Source organism: Poecilia reticulata, linkage group LG5, assembly GCF_000633615.1.
Source record: "Poecilia reticulata strain Guanapo linkage group LG5, Guppy_female_1.0+MT, whole genome shotgun sequence".
NCBI classification, from domain to species: Eukaryota; Metazoa; Chordata; class Actinopteri; order Cyprinodontiformes; family Poeciliidae; genus Poecilia; species Poecilia reticulata.
The window spans coordinates 15,412,925-15,433,387 of NC_024335.1; the positions used below are offsets into that span (position 1 = coordinate 15,412,925).

The window sequence follows — 20,463 nt, forward strand, 5'->3', positions numbered from 1 at the left end:
GGGGGAGTGGGAGGAGAAAAAAAGAAAAAAGAAAAAGCATGCCAGTGTTTACCCACAAATGTCAAATGTCCTAACACATGAGATGTTTACATAGTTAAGTGAAACCACACGCAGCGCTGCAGCAATTAATCAGCTGCTACCTAAACGGCATTAACATTAAGGTTGAGTCACCCCATTAAATACATAATCCTTCAGGGAAAGTGGCTCTTTGTTAGATGAGAGAATGTAACGGCAGTTTCAGAGATCTGCTTGGTATTCAGGGTTTGGGAACGTCGGCGCTCGGCACGGTGGAAGTGTTCAGAGGTTTCAGATTGACAGGGGCACTTACTGCACCCTGATCCGGATCTTTAAAAGAAACAAAAAGCAACAGCTGTCAAGTCTAATTAGTTCTGACGCTGCTTGTCAAATGGTCAGAATCGTACCCAACACATCAAACCTACAAAGCGAAGCTGAGCGAAGTGATGAAACTTAAATAAAAGAAAAAATTTGATGGCTCTTTTCTCGAAACCTGGACTGAACTTTGTTCTTCTCAGAACTCTCGCCAAAGAGTAAAAAGGCAGTACATGTTCAGTGTGTCCAGTTTCTTTCTCTCTACTAGCATTATGTTGACTCCACATTTTATTGAAAGGGGGAGTTGTTATGTAAAATCAACTTTTTTTTTAAAGCTTTCTATCATGTTACACCTCCCCAACTCAGCTCCTCCAGACTAGTGGCGGCAGCCATTAGTAAACTCCTGGTGGAACTCTGAGCCTGCTGAACTTTTCATACAAGCTACTTTTCAATCTGTTGCTCCTAAGAATGGCATAATGGAGGAATGTTGAGATGTTGTCCTGTTTTAAAAGAAAAAATAAAAACCACGTATCATTTTTCCTTTCCATTTACAAATACCCAGTACTTTGTGCAAGTTTTTCATGTTAAATGAAAAAAAACCATAAAATTTGTCAAAAGGTTCTAGAGAATTAAATATATATTTTGCAAGGCTTTGTACTTCAACATTCAAACTTCCAGTCTAGTCTGATGATTCCCACCTCCAATGAATAAAAGATACAACAGAAAAAAAAAATTATATATATATATATATTCTTTTTTTTTTTTTTTTTTGTTTGTTTTTTTTTTAACTCCACTAGCAGCACAGGTCAAGAAAAAGCCACATTTCTGCATTAGGATTCAGTGTGCTGCTGCAGATAGTTGACCTTCAACACTGTAAATGTTTTTAGCCCTCTCCAGCATTACTCACCTCCAGCAGAGACTCATGGTGAGTATTGACAGTTGGCATCTCTGGAAGGAGGGATGGGGGAGAAGGGCGGAAAAAAGAATCGCCCCAATCTCGAGGTTTGACTTTTGAAGCTGATTTATAGACGCGCCTGCCATCCATGATGTGTGAATATTTTCTTTGTGCTGAAATCTCGTCCAGACTTTACGCTCGTCTGTAACTGCGGCAGTAAGTCAAAGCACCATAAATCACAAAGTTCTGTGCTCAACTTTTCATCAATATGTCCCCAAAGCGGCTGCTGCTTCCAACACAGAGCACATATACTATCCTTTACTCTGAAGAACAGAGGGCCTCGGCGATCGGGCCTGCAATGTATCGACAGTTTGGTGGGCATGAAGCAGAAGTCCCCCTTAAAGAGCCCCATTACCTTTGATTTAAAATGTACACAGACGAGCCAAGTCATCCAGGCGCCTGTCTGAGGAGACCAGTTCAGCTTTGTTCATGCATCAGGAATGGGGGGATGAAAAAAAGAACTGATACAACCCATTCCCCCTCCCCCTCCTACCCCCATCAATAACCTTTTTGCAGTCTCCTCTGCATTCCCTCGGCCAGAGGCGCTGAAAAGATGTTTAAGGAGAGACGATCTCTTTCATGCAAGTTTTCTGCAAAAACTCAAAATATTACCAAGTAATTTTGGTCCAGTTTCCAGTGCAAATATCTTAGTGCACCTGAAATAAGACTAATTAATAAGTAACATTTCAGCAATAATTATGAGCTTGTTTTAAGTCAATAATTTCTTTGTATTGATAAAAAAAATAACTGCTTGTTCATTGGCAAATTATATTTATTTATAACAAGACATTTTTCCCATGAAGTAATCTGCCAATGGAACAAGTACTTGTTCGTCGATATTAAGGAATTATTGACTTAAAACGAGCTCATATTTCTCGCTGAAAACTAGTTGTCTAACATATTTGTACTAGAAACTCGACCAAAAATACTTGGTCAGATTTTGTGGGGTTTTATGCAGCGCGTCCATTTCGACTGCTAAAGTAAAACCCTGTTTACTTTACGTTCCAAGCTGAGGCTGAGTGGTAAGAGCTGAGAGACGCCGCTTCCACCGGCAGCTCCTGTCGGCATCACGGCAGTCGAGAGAGGGAAAAAACCCTTCTTCGTTTCCCGCGCGCAGCCAGGTTCCCGTCATAAATCAGCCCGCCTCCCGCAGCCGAATATGCTCACACGTTGCCGGCACGCCACACATCGCGAGGGAGGAATGAATGCGGTTGACAAAGCTCTGAAAGCATTTCCCTCTTTAAATCACAAACACCGGAGGTCCACAAACAATCTCTTAATATGTTGCTCTGGAATACGCTCTCAACACGTGGCCAAAGGGGAGTCATGACTTATTTCAGAGCAAGTGTGTTTGCGTAGCCGCTGCTCCGCACCTACAAAACGGCTCCAAACAATAAGCTTCCACTTCTTGACTCGAGGCGTTTGTCATATTTTCAGTCGCGGCGGCGAAAAATAATTTTTCTGTAATTAATTGTGTTTGGCAGCAGCGTCCGCTGGTGGGTTTTGTTGTTTCACAACGGGGCGGTTTGAATCTAAGCTGAAGCCAGCGGGGGAGCTGAGGAGGTTTTATTTTCCGGATGGTGTCGGCATGGGTTTTCTTAAAGCGCTTAACTCTCCACTCATTGTTCAACTATTAGTTTGGTTAAACGGAAAATTTAGAGCCCACTGTTGGATGTGAGCTTGTGTATTGTTGTCAGTGCCCCAGTAGTTCATAAAACACTGTAATTGTTTGAAGCAGATCATGATATTGTTAAAGTCCTATGAACTTGAATCAAACTGCTGGCTCATTAGCACTTTGAACTGCTACAACTTTTGGGAATAAAACATGGTTAAAATTACACTGTAATTTTGCAGTTTGCTTTGGTTTCTTGCAAGAGTTTCGTCCATCCTTCCATCCACTGCACATACCCGCCCATCCTCACATGGAGTGCTAGTGCCCATCTCCAGCAGTCTTTGAAAAGCTGGCAGACCCTGAACACACCACCAGCCCACTGCAGGGCGATGCAGAGACAACCAGGACAAATGACGATGCATGCAGACACTTGTGTGTAAGGAGAATTTAGAGGCCAGTTAACCTCCCTAGTCTCTCAGTCATGTTGAACTGTGGGAGGAAGCCAGAGTACCCAGAGAGAACACACACACACACACACACGCACCACACACACACACACAGAGGGAGAACACGCAAACTCCATGCAGCGCTATCAACCACAGCACTGTCTCAGGAATTTTAGTTGTAGGTATTTCTTCCTAAAGTTTGAGACATATCTGTTTATTAGTAGACATTTCCCAACACCGAGTCCCAGCCTGATACTTAACCCTTGTGCGTGCGAAGACTGAGGCAAATGAAACAAGTGATAAGGTGGATATATGGTGGATATACAGTTTTCCTGTAAGTTGTTTCTTAAACTGGTAATGTTAGGCAGCATGTACATGAGCTTTATTGACGGCGCAAAGACCCTCTGCGTGGCTCTGATTGGTTGTTTCTGACCGACAGTGGTGTATTTGTGTAGATGGGAATAATTTAGTTTTTTTTCCCCCACAGATTATCCGTCTCATGTTATAGTGCAATAACATAAGGACAGTTTTTACAAATATGTAAAAAAAAAAAACATTTTGTACTTATCTACAGCAGCTTTCAAGCACAAAACAAATCACACAATGTGTTATCAGTATAACACACCAGCAGTCCTGAAAAATTCAAATCAAAATGCTGCTGGTCTCATCTGTGCCATATTCATGCCACGTTCTTTCCATTTATAGTTGATGGATTAATCAGTCCTCTACGAGAGACGCAAGACTCTGAAGCTGTTTTCCAACCTACAAATAGCCCTACGTTAAACGTCTCCATGATGTCGTTCTTAACTTGTCTGACGTCTTACTGGGTCTTCATGATGCTGTCCTCTTTCAAACCTCTGAGGCGCAGACCTTCAGCGAAATCCAACGTTGGTTCACCAGCGCCGCTTTCCTCATTATTTCTCGACCAAACGCTGAGGAAGAATTGCAAACGAGCCCCGGCAAAGATGAGCCCTCTCTGCCCACCTGTCTGGTGAGAAGCTGCTGGTCATTAGCGGGCATCAGCATCCCCAGGTAGGAGCCCGAAAGGTTGACTTCGCCTCTTCCGAGCACCGACTGCAGCACAATTACACACAGCGGTTAGTCTCGGACGCAATCTCTTCAAACAGCGGCGACACGTGAATACACGCAATTATTCCTTCCGCGAGAGCTCCTCTGCTGCAAAGCGCCAACGCCGTACGTCGCCGCGCCTCCCATTCAGTCACTTCAGTGTAATAATTAATCAGAATAAACATACAATGCTTGACAATAAGGCTTTTATATTCAGCACTAATCAGACGACTCATTAGGCAGTAATGAGCCGTCGGTGCCTGCTCTTGTCGTGTTTGGGGGAACTTGGGTGCATGGGGAGAAATGTTGGCGAAGACAACACACACATACACCTACACACACACGCATGCAAACACACGCACACACACACACACACACACACACACACACACACACACACACACACACACACACACACACACACGCAAGCCCTCACTCCAGTAGTCCCACTCCAATTATGGTAGCATTTCACCCGGGAAGAAGCCCACTTACCCAGTATTCACTTTATGAATAATTGATTGTTTGTGCCAGTGTTGTATTTGTAAATACACGTTTGTTCTTTGATAAATAGTTTTCTAGACATACTCATTTGCTCAATTTGATTAGACTCTTAAATGTATTATTTATTAGCCGAAATTGCTCTCCGGTTATTAGTCATCACGGGGGCAACTAGAAGATTTAGCATGAGGACACAGCTGCACGCAAAGAGACGTTCTCATATCCATCCACACTCGCTCACGTCGCAGGTGGCAGCTAGTGTGCGTGCGAGCGCTTTGGTGAGTCGTTTGTGTGTCATAAGCATTTTTGACTTCTTTTAAACATGTTTTCAGGTGACTAAGTGACAAAGACCCAATCACTGAATCAAATGGGCCACAGGTTTGGTGACTCGTGCCATCTTGACGACCCCTTTAGTGACCTTCACAGGCCTTTTTGGTGTGATATCTCTAATGTATAATATCCCTTTGGGGTCCTGGAGGGCCGGCATCCTGCATGTTTCAGTTCTCTCGCACCTGGATCAAATAATGGCTCATTAGGAGGTTTGAGAAGAACATTGACCTGCTGAAAAGGTTGTTATTACCAGCAGGGAGAGAACGAAAACATCCAGGACCCACTTTGGGAACCACTGGATTAGAGGGAACATTTCTGAAGAAAGTACTTACATCACTCCCTAATGTAAGTACTTTGAACTGTCATGTCTTGGACGATTGAGAATCAAGTTGTCATTTCTAATATTTATCAACCGAAGAAACAACCTTTATCTTTTAGTCCATTTACTTACACGGATCTCCCCTTGTTGCTAGTACTGGGTCGGGCTGCCTTGCTTTCTGAACTGCTCTAATTATTTTTGACAGATTCAAGAAGGCATGGGAAGCCATTACAATATTAATATTATAGCAAAATGCAGTTGCTGTTCATTTCTCCCGCGCCACCAGATTCTCAAATAGACAGCTCTCATTTGGTTCTAAGGGGCCCAAAGCGTTTCAAGATGCCAGGCTGCTGATATGAGGCAGGACAGAGTCATGCTTTCACAAAACTTAATCCATATTCTGAATATTGCAGGTGAAATTGAGACTAATTTCACCAAACACCATTTTCCACTGTTATTGTCTAATTTTGGTGAGTTTGTGTGAATTGCAGCCTCAGTTTCCTGTTCCTCTGGTCCATCTGCTTTTCGGTTGAGATGTTTTACAAAGCGCCTTCAGAGGCTGCCCCTTTCTGTCTGACCTCTGGCATTAACACGGCTTTGTCATCTACACGATTGTAGCTCTATAGAAGTGTAGAGATGGTTGCATAAGAAAGTCCTATGAGATCAACAGTTTCTGAAATTCTTAGAGCAGCCAGCATAGCAACAATAACCACGCCATGTGTAAAGTGTCTTGAATCACTTTTCTTCCATATTCTGATTTGGACTCCAACAAGATGTCTTCAACACGTATGAACAGCTAAACCCATCGGGTTGGTGGCGTGTAAACGGCTGATTCTCTGCTAACATTTGAACCAGATTGTACCTACCAGCTGTAAAAAAAGATTGGCTTCTTTTTGGGCTTATTTCCAAAAGGGTGCAAGATGCTAAAATAATTAGAATTTTCTTTTTTTTTTCTCACAAATCCCTAATAAACATTATGACTAATTGTGACCATTTGGATAAGGTTGTAAAATGTGGGTGTCTGAGTCACCGCTTGCTTTGACTAATGCCTTTCACCGCAACGGTTTCCTTTTTAAAAGAGTACGGCGAATTTGTGAGACTAATTTGAGAGGAAACTGGATGAATCCGATCTGGACAAGGACACAGTACGTTGGTTAGGAATTTAAATGAATTTACTGGAGGTCAAATGCAACATAAATAAGTTTAATTTGCAATGTGACTGGCCACAAATTTGCCTTGCTTCTGTAATGCTACGGTTTTGTCTGGCAGGTTATTGATCCCTGGTCTTGGTGTGCTTAGGGCAAGAATCCAACCGCTTGGGTCACAATAAATACACCATGAAGAAATGTTCTGTGTATTAATTTAGCTGGATATGATAAAAACTCTATTCTCTCATTTCTGCCTTTGATTATTATGTGAGGTGATGGAAAAACTACATGTTGCTACAACTCACCACAACCGCAGCATTCTGCAAAACCCACAGAAAACAGCAGCTGCACAACGTTTTGTGCTGCAGTCGTCATTGCGATATTTAATATATGCAATACTCTAAACAAATGGTGCAATATGAAACATTTCAAGTGATGTGCATTAGCACTGTTAATGCTAATAGTGCAATATGTTTGGCCAGCTGGATGGATTCTTACTGCCTCAAGTCCTGAGATAACTAAGCTGAAAAGAGTGGTGGAGTCATTCTGATGATGGGGGAGAATAATGAAAATTAGGAAGTGACAGTTTTATTATACCTTATATCATAATTCTAATGTTCTACAGTATTGTCATAGCGGCATGTACTATAAAGCTCTACCACAAAGACAGACCTTTCTTTAAACAAGTAAATCACAACTGGTCAGTATTTTTGGCTTACATTGATTTTGATTTCTTTTTTTTTTTTTTTTCAAAAACTAAATCATCCATCCATCCATTTTCTCACACCCTTGTCCCCAGTGGGGTCCAGAGGGGTGCTGGTGTCTACCTCCAGCGAACGTTTTGGGGCGAGAGGCAGGGTTACACCCTGGACAGGTCGCCAATCTGTCACAAAACTAAATCATCAGAACATAATTCTAATTTTTCTTCCAAACTGGTTTTTGTGAAATGGATTTTCACCAAAACCTCTTCGCTTTAAGAGTCCAGTGACATCACGGCGGCCGTGGAGGCTGATGATTTTAATCTTGCAGGACCGTTCTGTGGCCTTTGAGTCCGCCGCTCACACCATGAGCTAACGAAGCTCTGCGGCTTTTAGATTGGATTAGAGCTTACCTTACAAGTAGAAGCTTCAATTTTGGACACTTCAGTTTTACATTATCTCATCCCTTTTATGCAAATGGCATTAAGCTGCACTGCTCCTTCAAAATTTCAGAGTTTTTCAAACCGTCTGAATTGCGTGTGGGAAAAGAAATCACATATTTTAAAAATAGCTCCAGAACTTCATCCGAGCTCGGATCATTCTCTTTTTCCAAAGAGCAGAGTTCCTGTAGGACTTGAAGCCAAATGTAAGAAATGGAGGTGCTCTTTTCAACCTACCTCTCTTGAAAGTCACCAAACCAAACCTTGTCAGAATGGGTTTCAAAAATTTGAGAAATACTTAATTTTTCATTTGCATCAACAAAACCCGATCACCTTCAGTTGAGTCAAAAATCTCTGGTTTTAAGCAGAAGATTAAACAGAAGAGTTTACTTCACTCCTCTTTCAATAATTTTGCTCTTGCAGTTAGATTTAATTAGACTTGAACTTTCAGGGCCCTGATTGGTCAAACTCCTTCATATGTTACTTAATAGTTAAAGACAAACACTTCAAGTTGAACCCTGAGGACTTCAAACCAAAATCTGCCTGTAGTCCCAATGAGTAGACATAAAACAGATTTGAACGTTTCTGTTGTCTTGAAAGCAGATAAAGACAAACGTGTGTTTTTTTTTCACATCTCCTTTCCATGTTTTCATTTAACCACGTTTTAATATTGATAGATCCTCTCTTTGTGAAGTGCTTCCTAGTTTTCATCTGTTGAAGGTGTTGAATAAATAAAATATACTCACTTAGTTCTAAAACTTCAGTTTCATGGTGTACTTTCTGTTGAATTCAGACTCTTGGCTTTTACTCTGAAGTTTAAAAAAAAAACGTTGTACGTTTGATGATGGACAAAAGCTCATTGCTGGAAAGAATATAACTTTACTGTAAATATATTCTGCTGTCCTGTTCGCTGGGAGTCTCCTGCTTCCTGAAAGAAAGTCTCCACATCAAGATGTTTAGAAAATGGTTTCCTTTTCAACACAGGATTCGACTGGTTCGAGCCTTACCTACACAACAAGGACGTCTTCATTTCATGTCGATCAGTAATTTTACGCTTAAGTTGAAACAAATCACATGTGGAGAACCCCAAGGTTCCATCTTGGTGCCCCTCCTGTTTAATGTTTACATTCTCACATTAGTTCACATTATGACAGATAACCTAAGTTATAATTATGCAGGTGATATGCAGCTCTACATCATAATGTCCGAACACATCTGAGAACTAAACAGATGCTTGGAACAATTCGATGCGTGGATCTGCTACACCTTCATTCAGCTGAATTAAAACCAAACTGAAGTAATTATTGTTGTTTTTGGACCAAAGTCGGCACACGACTTCAGTTATTACATGCTGGGTAAAGATCAGGCCCAAAACCTGGGTGCAGAGATGGGCTCGGACCTGAGCCTTCAGAGACACATAAAGATGATTACAAAGTCGGCCTTCTACCACCTCAAGAACATTTCTAGGATTAAAGAACTAATGTTCCAACAAGATCTTCAGAAACTCATCCACGCATTTATAGGCAAATTAATGACTGCAACAGCATCTTCACCGGTCTGTCTGAAACGTCAGCTAGGCTGACACAGCTGATCCAAAACGCTGCTGCTTGTCTTCTCACTGATGCTAGGAAAATAGGGCACATCGCCCCGGTTGTAAAGTTCTTACATTGGCTCCCTCTAGTTTAGAGAACGTACTTTAAAATACTTTTGTTCGATTATAAATCATTGAATCTTCTGGTGAAAGTCTGCTCTGCTTCCCCAGAGTCGGATCCGAACACGGGGAAGCAGCATTCGGTTTTTACACTCCTCTAATCTGGAACAAACTTAAAGAAAACCGATGAAACGCTGAGTTCCATTAACTGGAGGCTAAAAACACCCATTTGTTTAGAGTTGCCTTTGATTGTTATATTCCTACTATTTACCGAAACATCATTACTTTTACTATGTAGGCCATCTTTTATTATACCCCTGAAACGTAATATTTTTAGGTTGTTTTATGTATTCGTAATGTAAAGCACTTTGATTTGCCTCGTTGCTGAAACGTGCTACACAAACACACTTGCCTTGCCTTATTGTTATAAATATAATCCCAAATTTACAAACAAGGTGCCGAGACACATGCGTAGCGTCGTTCAGCACAAGAACAGAGATGTGGATTTTTGTGCAGATCCAGCCCAGCTCACCTCTTTCCGGTCTGAAATGTTCCGTTTTCTCCTCAGAGCTGCAGTCTTTAGCTGTTTTTGTATCTGCTGAATACCTCGCAACCTGTTGCGAAGGGGTTGTGGGCAGACGTCCAGCGACTCAGCAAGGGGGTGAGCGGAGTTTTTAAGCGTACCGACGGCCGTACACGCGCTCGCTGGCTTCCGCTAGCGTTCTCCTTGTACGTACCAGGAGGCCAAGTGAAGGAGGGAGGGATGAGCAAACCCCGCTCTGCACCATATGCCAAATCTGAGCCTGCCTGCCAATGTGTTGGGGATACTGGCAAGTGCCAGGACGGCTGAATTCTTGACAGAGGGAGATGAATAATTGAACATGTGCGAAGCTAAGTTCTGTTGGGATGGACCGGGGTGTCTTTGTACACGGGGAAGGGGAATAGACGGCCGAGTGTCTGAAAGCAAAACAATTGTTTAAAAAGTGCTACGGTTTTCTCTTGTTTTTTTTTTTTTTTTGTCTCTAAAGATGTCAAAAACTTTGCATGGAGTAAGCAAAAAGCAGTTCTCGAGTTGTTGTAGTAAACTGCTCAGATAAAAAAAGTATAAATCTCTGGCCTCTGTGCATATCATAGCTAGCTCTGATATGCTTTGCTAAAAGAATAATAATTAAAAAAACTACAAAAGAATGTTGCAGAGATATTAGTTAACAATATTCAGTTTGTGGGAGCATGCCTAGATTAAAACATGAATAATTTAGCAGACATTTCCAACAAAACCTCCTTTAATTTGCTTTATATTCAGTAGCGTCCTTTCAAGTTTTACATTGTTTCAAACTTTCTAATTAAAAGGGACGTCTTCTGAAGGAAGGGGGCAATAAACAGCTCTTCTTTGTCTGTAAAACTTTCTCATGCAATATTTTATGTGGTGAACACATTCTGATTCCTATTCACCTACCAAAATTCACCGTAAGCTTCATGCACCTATTTTCTTGGTGATGTTGAGTCTCCCATCACCGCGCCTTGAAAAAGTTACACATTTCCTACAGAAGAACCTTCATTTTTGCCTTTAGAGGTGAAAGACTTAAATCTGTTGCAGTTTCTCTGCCGACTTTAACCCTTGTATGTCGAAATGGACGCTGTTACATCCATTGCGGGCGCCTACATTTATCAAGGCGACATCATTTAAAAAACAAGTTTTACACACGTAAAACTTGTATCATTTTCCACAGCCCTCTACGTTTGCCTCAGTCCTCGCACGCACAAGGGTTAAGCAGCTATCGCACCTTTTCCGATCTTCCAGTTTAAATGTTTTTTAAACTGGAATATTAAGCAAATTTAGTGAAACATCAAGCTCTGTTCTGATTATGTCTCCTTTTGAATAGACTCTGTACTAAAGGGATGAAGCTGATGCATAAGGACTGAGACTGCTGCCTGTGCAGTGATGTCATCAGGTCTTTCTTTTTTTTTTTACCAGTTGCCTGATCATTGAATATCTTTGGTAGTTACAAAGATATTTGCTAAATTAATCAGAAAACGGGTCAGGCTGCTTACAGCTGGAGCCACTTCAGGCTCTTGGCATGCTGAGGTGAGAGAATCAACTAACTATAGCCTGATGTTAAGTAACACTACTGAGTCTTTGCTGTGATGTTAAATAGCTCTTGCATAAATGCAGTTGCAGTTCAGTGATCATACCACATAATGTTTCTGCTAGAACTGGACAATAAATCATTTTTATCTATTAATCGAAATTTTTAGGAAGATTTCAGTTTTGGAAAATCAGATATCCATTGGGTTTCCATAGTGATAGTGATGTCACTCTTCCTATTACCTTCCACGTTGTTTTAAAGGCTCAGACTCTCATGAAATAAAAACAAGATTTTGAAAATAGATATATATATTTTATAATTTCTTTTCAAGAATAGAAAGCAGGAACAAAGAAGGCTGGACAGGACAGACCAACTGCAAAGGTTTTCCAAAGCAAAGTAGTGAAAAGGAAATACTAGGTGATCTCTTAGACTCTTACAGCCAAACACTGTTTCACATAATTCAAAAAGTTCCTTTTCACTCTCATCTGACAGGAGCTCCTTCTAGTGCAGGGAAACCCTCATTAGTACAGAAGCATGTCAATACAAACACACACTACGATTATTTTGTGTCAAAAAAACACCTTTGAAAACCATGTTTCATTTTCCTTCCCATTAAAGATTCCGCACCACTTTGTGTTTGTCGGGTAGCATTCCGATGAAATATCTTTAAAAAGTTTGCGGCTGCAAAACAACCAAATGTGGAAAAAGTTCACGAGGGTTGCAAGTGGTACTGCAACAAATTGTAACCTGTTGCAATTGTGTGCGCAGACGGCAGCGCGCGATTCTCTGAAGTTTTTTTATTTATTTTTTTTTTATTGACAAAACATAAGAGACAACACAGACATCACATCAGGTGTTTGAAGATAAAGATGAATTTTGCTGCCGGAGGCAATGATACAAAAAAATAAGGCAAAGAAGAAGAAAAAAAAAACAGACTTGAATCCTGTTTTTTAAATGAAGTCGCCTTGATAAATGTAGGCGACTGCAATGGATGTAACAGCAAATTTTCCTCAGTAGTTTCTTCACTTTATGTCGCATTTACATCCTCGTCCTGCTACTGTTTCTGACTTTCCATTAATCTTCAGGAATTGATCTGCTGGCTCCTCTTGTTTACCTGTGTCTTTAATATCGCACTGCCACTTTCCCTGAAACCTATAATGTTCTAATCATCACTGTCTCTCTCTCTCTCCTGCCTCCTCCCCCATCCCTCCTCTCCACCCTCTTTCTTTGTGACAGACACCACCGTGTCCAGCAAGCGTGGTAAGTAGCGCCGCCGCTCACTCACATGATGTGAAGGGAACCGCTCTCAGATGCTTAGTCTCGGTTGGGGTCGGGGCGGGCGGAGACGGGGGNGGGGGTAGCCGAGACACAAACACCATTTGCATCACCGGGATGCTGTTTCCTCCCCCCTCCCCTCTCAATCACAGTGAATGTCACAGCAAATGTTGAAAATGAGGGGAGAAGCATCAAGCGAAGGCAATTATGAAAGCAGCATCCACACACCCATGTGGCCAATCAGAATTTCAGTTTAGCATATTTTCTCTGCATGCTCTTCGCTTCGACCTACTTAGTCAATTTACCCCCTTTTGACTCCAATAGTACTCAATAACAAGCCGAGAGGGAGCATCGTTTTCTTTTCCATTCTCTTCTTTTCGTTTCTTTTCTTTTTTTTTTCTTTGAGTCTCTGCAACTCTAATGGACTCCGTCTCAGTTTAGACTAAATAAAGGGTAGATGGATCTCTTTCCCTCCCATCCTACTACTCTGTGGTGTCTCTGTGGTGTAGTCACTTCTGGCTTCCTGAAACTCTTTGTCCCCTGAATGTGAAAGTCCATCTGCTGTTCTGCCTTTTGTTTCTCTCTACGATTTGCCGGCGCGATTGTGCGTCGTCCAGCTATCCGGACCGGGCGCTCGTTCTCTCCCAGGGCTTTGTTTTCTGCTGATGCACCTTTTTGTACGTGTTGTCCAGATGAAGCTGAGACAAAAGCGGGGAATCTGGCTGAACTCTCCTCGACTGGTGGCGGTTTGAGGTGACCGCCGCCGAGTCACGCTGATTTGACCAGGCCTGTAGCAATGACCGATTTTGCTGGACAATAAATTGCCCCAGAAGTTATTGCGATAACCGATAATATTATTCTTTTGAGAGCATTTTCATGTAATATAACGGTAATGGCAATAATTCTCAATCTTCTTCAATCGACTTTAAATTCTCCTGTGTATTTAACATTGGAAGACATTTTAAAAAATCCAAAGTAAATAATGAAAGCAACAGAAACATCAAATTAAAGGAATTTCATAACTGTGCACCAGACTGAAGACTGTCGTCATCCAGTTTTAGGTTGAAAGACGGAAACAAAAAAAATCCTGTAAATGGAAATTGTAGAGTTCGTTTAAGTTTATCGTGAGATGGAATTAATTTTCTGCTCGTTGCGACAGGCCTAGATCCGGCAGCATCAGCCGGGAGTGGTAGACAGATATCCAGACGCTGGGAGAGTCTGGTCTGGGCAACATCAAAGAGTCAGCAGGGGAACAGGAGCATAAAGCTGCAGTTTAGATTGGGCCCTTGAGGGGGGCTTTACATGTGTGTGTGTGTGCAGCTGGGATATACTTTGCTTGCTGGTGGAGGAGGTGATGATACACAGCACAGTGAAGCTGTGTGATCAATATTTCATTGCTGAGCTAGCAACAGTGTTCTGTGTTTCTGTTTGGGTTTTTTTTTCTTTTTTTCAAATGCAGCCAGGATTCAGGGAGAAAAAAGAGGCAACAGGAAGCCACAAAAATATCAACATTTGCTTTAATTTGTGGTGTTGATTTTGGACTCCTTGCTGCTCCTGCCAGAGACGGTGACTCTGGACTCAGACTTGCGAAGGCGGGAGCAAAGGCCAGAGCCACACTGACCTCCTCACTTGTTTGAAACTTCAGACTCAAATGAGACTCTTGGTCCGGGATTTGATGTTTTCACCGCATGTAATCAGAGGTGAAAGCAAACCAGTCAATAAGTTACAGATGTCAGCTCTGTTCAAACTCTGCCAAATGGTTTATTAGCTAGGGTTAGGGTTACATACTGTAGCCCCCTGTTGTCTAACATTCATTTCTGATTATTTCAGAACCAAAACCAATAAATCAGAATATCATCAAAAAAAGCTAATTTACCTTTATAGTTGTATTCCAAAAGTTAAACTCGCATAAATTCATTAAATAGTGACATCTAACCATAATTTTTTTCTGTTAGGTTCGATGATTTTGGCTGACCAACATATGAAAACATTAAATTCACTTTCTCGAATAATTTGAATATTACATGAGACCATTTTAAAAGAGATTTCTAACAAAATAAATATTGGCCAACTGAAAAGTCTGCAGATATGCTGCACATGATATGCATTCAACACATCAATGAGTCAATATTATGCATGGATGAAAAAAAAAAAAGCATGTATATATATATTTATATATATCTGAGGGCCGGCACTTTTACGTATCGATTTTGATGATTTAGTTGCATAGATTTTTAGCTTTTTTTAAAATTTTAATGCAATTAATCTTGTTTTGTTTTTTGTTGTTGTTAATTTTAAGGTACAAATACAAAGGTTCCAGCCAGAACCATTTGTATTTGCGTGTTTCTGGTACGCCTGCAAATCTGATGCACAGGTGGCACCAGAAGACAGTGAAAGATGACAAAGCTGCTTCTCTTGACTTACTGTGGGTTAATTTTTGCTTAAAAATACAATGATCTGAAAGAGACTATTGTTGTGTTCAAGTTGTGCAAAAACCTATCAAATCTTAAATACAGTCTCAAAACACGTTGCTCCGATCAGGAGTGATCAGGAGTTCCTGAAACACATGACAGCAGAATAGTAGGACTTTGCACCAATCCGATGGTTGGATAATCCAAATAACAGATTAAAAACAATACATGTCTTTGTTGTTGAGCTCATATGTCTGTTTACTCAATAATGTAGTAGAAGAAAAGGATTTTTGAATGAAAGAAGTTGCTTGTTTTGTCCATCTAGTTCTCAGTTAAATTGCCATTAAGTGTTCAAATTTAATCTCAAACACGATTAAAAGTTTTAATCCGGTTTCACCGATATTATATAAATATCTGGATTATTGCATCATTACTGAATTGCAGTTCTTCAAAATGAAAGCCCCTGCTGTTTAAGTCAAGTAGAAGCTCAAATGTTAATCTTTGTTTTTTTTTTTTTGTTTTTTTTGCATACATGTATATTTTATTTATAATTGGGTAACTATGCTTCGGTTAAGTTCAAAATGATGTGCAACCGTTTATAAGAGGTTTCTGAATGATGGATCACTCTCTCAAAAAAAAAAAAAAAAAAAAAGCCACTAAATGACTGTTTGCTCCGTATGGAGATAAAACCATAAATAAATTATTTGAATTCATATTAATCTGAGAGAATTTTTATGTCAGTCAGTAGAGATTTGAGACTCGACCAAAGTGACCTCTGCTCGACCGCTCGTGGTTTGTTCCTCCCTGCCTTCTTTTCTTCTTGCCACGCTGTGGCGCGGTCCCATAATGTGAGCCGTTTTCCATAATAAAAGGTGGAGAAAGACAACATAAAGTGATAAGGAATTAAAAAAGCGATGAGAGAGAGTGAAGCCAGGGCAACGTCTGTTTGTCCTTGCTCGCTCTCCGTAGCGCAGTCAGCAGTAAGTAATCCAGAAAATTGCCCGTCGTTCAGCAGAGTGCCCGTTATTCGTGCCTTTCGAATTCCAGTTTATCCTACATGCGTGTGTTTTTTTCTGGACCGTATGTTACAACGCCGTACCTGCCGTGAGAATCTGACGTGTTTCTCCGTCTCTTCCCGTACTTAACAAGCTCTCTGCGCGCCCTCGGCGGGGCCGGGGCCTGTTTGGAGTCTGCTGACGGGCGTCCTCAATCTGAAGTGGCTGCTGCCGCGTCCTCTCCCCTCTCCAGGCTTAATTGGCTGTACCTGAGGCAGGAGGGCAAGGTGTACTGGCGATAAGAGGAAAATGCTGTTCTTGGCTGGTTTTGGTGTCCTTATCTATAATCTCCAGATTGATTATGGCTTTCCTCTGTCGGCTTTAAAACTGTTCGACCCCTAACAACCTGATAGAAAAAAAATTAAATAAAACCCTCGACTAAAACATATTGAACTGCCTTACACTGATCTTAAACTCAGCTCGGTTGTGGACGTCATTAGGATTCATGTCGGAGACGACGTCACCGGTCAGCATCTTTCTTTTTTTCTTTATCAGCCTAATTAACAAGGCTATTTCTGCAAGCTGTTGCTCGTGGATGCAAACAGTTTCAAGAGTTTGTGATGAGTTGAAGGTGTGTCTCTTTCTTCCGGTGGTGATTACGCCAGCCTCCAACACACAAATGTGTATCTGCCATGCATTTCAATGGTGTATGGAAATATGTGGCTATAAGTAAATGTCTCAGTTTTACCTTGATGCACATTAGTTTTAGTTATTCGTTCACACAGCGGCCAGATGCGACCTGAATCAGCTTTCTTTTTTTTTGTCCATATTTGATCTGTATATGAACGCCTAATATTTTCAGCACCCCAAAAAAAAAAAAAAACACTTCATAAGAGGTACCAAATCGTCTGCGTCTGCAGTGTGAACGGTCACGTTGCATTTTATCTGACTTTTATGTCACCGACATGCAACACCATAATTCTGCACCAGAAAAAGCCGGATGCGGCGGATCGGGACGCAAACGACGGCTGCAGATTACGATAACGAACTCAGGGAAGAAGTCAGTGCAACGCGTCACAGTCCCTCCGCTCTCGGCTCTGACTACGCATCGAAACACACAGAAGATGCAGTCGGTGCTCCACAACAAGCCACAGCGATCAGCTGCTGGCTCCGTTTGTGTTGTTTCGATCTTGCGACGATGCTGTCGGCTCTCATTGGTGAATAAACTCTAAAATATAAACGCTTTCACCCAGTGTTACTACTGGAAAACGTGCGGTGTTGTGTGACGTCGGTGTCCTTTTGTGTGTGCAGGCCTCTTTGGGAATGTAAATCGTTCACACACACGTCTGACTGCGGTTGGAATTAATCAGTAGCATGAATGATCAAGCAACAAGATAAAAATAACAAAATCTGATTTCAGCAAAAAATCGGAAAATGAACAGAGACCTTCTGTGCGAACGCAGCCGTACATGTGTTTCATTTAAGCATAATTGTCAAACAATGCAGCCAAGTTCAGTTTATTATTTAAATTAGTCTGAAAGTGTGTCGTCTAAGGAACCCCAGCAGCTCGCGTCGACTCTTTGACGTCTCCTGGATGAGGACGTAGAGACGGGGAGACGGTTGCTGGCATTGAGTCATTGACGATGTAGGAATCCCTCCGACTCGCTGACCGAGGAGTACTTTGCATGTTAAAGGAAAGTAAAACGCCAATGTCAACCACAGCTCTGTTAGGAGTGAGAAACGCAGCTAAAGAGATAAACTCTGAGCCAGATGAAAGAGGACACACAGGGTTAGTCACAGTAAAAGCTCAGGCAAAAGCTTCATCTAGGAGGGAGACGGGGCCAAGTGTGCCATCTGTGGAAGGAGAACATTACGCTACAAAAATGCAAAATCTTATCAAGTATTTTTGGTCTAGTTTCTAGTTCACTTGAACTAAGACAAAACTAACTTACAAGTAACCTTTCAGCAAGATGTAGGAGCTTGTTTTAAGCTAATAATCTCTTAATGTTGATGAAAATCATTAACCCTTAAAACCAGCTCCGATATCTTGCTGAAAAGTTACTTGTTAGTAGTACAATTTTCTTATTTCAATTGTACTAAGATATTTGCCCTGAAAACTAGACAAAGATACTTGGTAAGATTTAGTGTTTTTACAGTGCAGGTCGTAGTAAGCAGCAGTAGTTCACTTCTTTTTTTCATGACATCACATTAACACTTACCATCAAAACATTCCCACTGCTCTGTTTAGGCAAAGCCCCGATTTCACATTATCACGGCATCATTTCATACACGGAGTCAAAGAGATGATGTGCTCTGTATGTAAAACCATATTTCGAAGTGCAATGGACTTAATAATAGAAGCGACAGAATGTGTGTTTCTCCGTCACTCAACACAAAGCCTCCTGAAGCCGCAAGAGGAAAACGTTACACATAGAAGCGGCACACAGATGCTGCATTTCCTGTCCTTCACAGTCTGAGAAGCTGCTGAAGCTGAAAAAAGGTGTTGCTACAACAAAACAGATTTACCAGCTTTCTCGTCAGAATTTGTTTCGAGTCATGATGAATGGGTAGCTAAATTTCAAAGATGATTTTAGTGATAAAATAGACAAGCCGGGCCAATTTTGCTTAGAAAATAACACTATGACACGATGTAAAGCTGGAAAAAAAAGCTGATTTTACACAACATCGCCCCTTTAATTTCAATATATAAAGAAGAAAAAAAATCCACATTTCTGCTGATCACTAGTCAAACTCGGTCATCGTGAAACGTGTCTGGAATTGGTTGATGAATCTCCAGCCATTCAAAATTCCCTGCATCATAAAAGAGAATGGATTAAAATGGATTCATCGCAGTTAAAGTAACAATAAAACACAGCCAGCTTTTTGGCTTTTCAAAGTGTGCATTAGATGATGGTGATGATGTCGTTGACTTTCTATTTACTCTCTCTGCCTTCAAATTGCCCGTCTGTGAAGTGGCTGGTTGTCCGGTTCACGATGGGATCAACACCCTGGCAAACAGACTTTCTCATGTGGGCCAAAAAAAAAAACATCATTTGAATTTTTCTCATGTGCCACAGCTAACGACTCCACATGTGAACGAGATGCGACGTCCTCTGCAGTCCTTGCGCTCTCTCATCCTCCGCTCTCCCTGCTCGTTCTCTGGGTCTGAGTAGCCGCTGGAGCTGGAAGAACCAGCTAATGGCTTGTGAAATGCCTCCGAAGCCAAAGCAGCAACAGGAAGTTAATTTCTCTAAATCCGTCTTAAAACAACGAAAGCAGTGACGAGGCCCGACAGCGCAGAGAGAGGAGCCGGCGGGGCGATCCGGCTTTCCTTTAAATGTGTCAGCGAAGGTCTTTCCAGCGAGCTTTCTGGACGTATGCTGCCTGATTTACTGTTGCAAATCCTTTATCTGCAGACTGATGTGCCTAATGGGGTCGATCTTTGGTTCATTATCAGTGATGCTGACGTCGGTCATTTTAGAAGATGCACTTTTGTCACCTTCCCATCTATGTAGGTGAAGTAGGATTGCTGGATAATGTAAAATGTTTAGGAAAAAGACACATGTATCGATATCGTTAGCATCGAATGCCTTTGCAGGAAGAACTCCCGATCATGTCCACGTATCCTCTCTGAGCTGTGGTGAGGCGTGCAGCCTCTTCCGCCTCACTTCCCCCTCAGCACCAATTAAAACTGTTTTTCTGCCGCACATCTCGACTTGATGAAGACAAGCCAGCAAGAGCTCTCGAAGTAAAGTCGCGCAGCGCCTGTGTTGGTGGGTGATTTGTGCAACAGAGGAAGGAAAACAAACAAGCCTTAAAAAAATGGCGCCTCTTTTCTCCTGTTTGGTTTTGGGCCGCGCTGTTTGGGGGGTGGGATGTCGTGGAACCTGCTGAAAACGAGAAAGGACTTGAAATCTGCTTAATTTCTTTTTTTTCTTTCCATGCTAAGACTTCGAGCACCGTCAACAATTATTACTGTGGAAAAGGGAAGAAGAAGAAAAAAATTAAAAGTGCTGCTGGAAGCTGCTTGATCTCGCGGCTTCGACCAGCTGAATGGAAACCAGCTTTGCTCTGGCCTTTTCGCTACAAAGGCTGAGCGAGCCAAGGCACAGAGGACACTGCCTAATGGCTACCAGTCTGGCTTTTCCCACAGGATTACATGTTTGAGAAAGATAAAATTTGATCTATGTATGTGTATAT

General features: G+C 41.6%; 1 protein-coding gene across 2 annotated transcripts in view; it reads left to right on the top strand.

The window, feature by feature from the left end:
* LOC103465092 (cadherin-4-like) overlaps nucleotides 1-20,463 on the top strand; it is a 323,849-nt gene that overhangs the window by 113,754 nt on the left and 189,632 nt on the right. For both annotated transcript variants that reach the window (XM_008409643.2, XM_008409644.2), the window contains exon 3: nucleotides 12,819-12,842. In XM_008409643.2, the coding sequence (XP_008407865.1) occupies nucleotides 12,819-12,842 (24 nt within the window). The remainder of the gene's footprint in view (nucleotides 1-12,818; nucleotides 12,843-20,463) is intronic.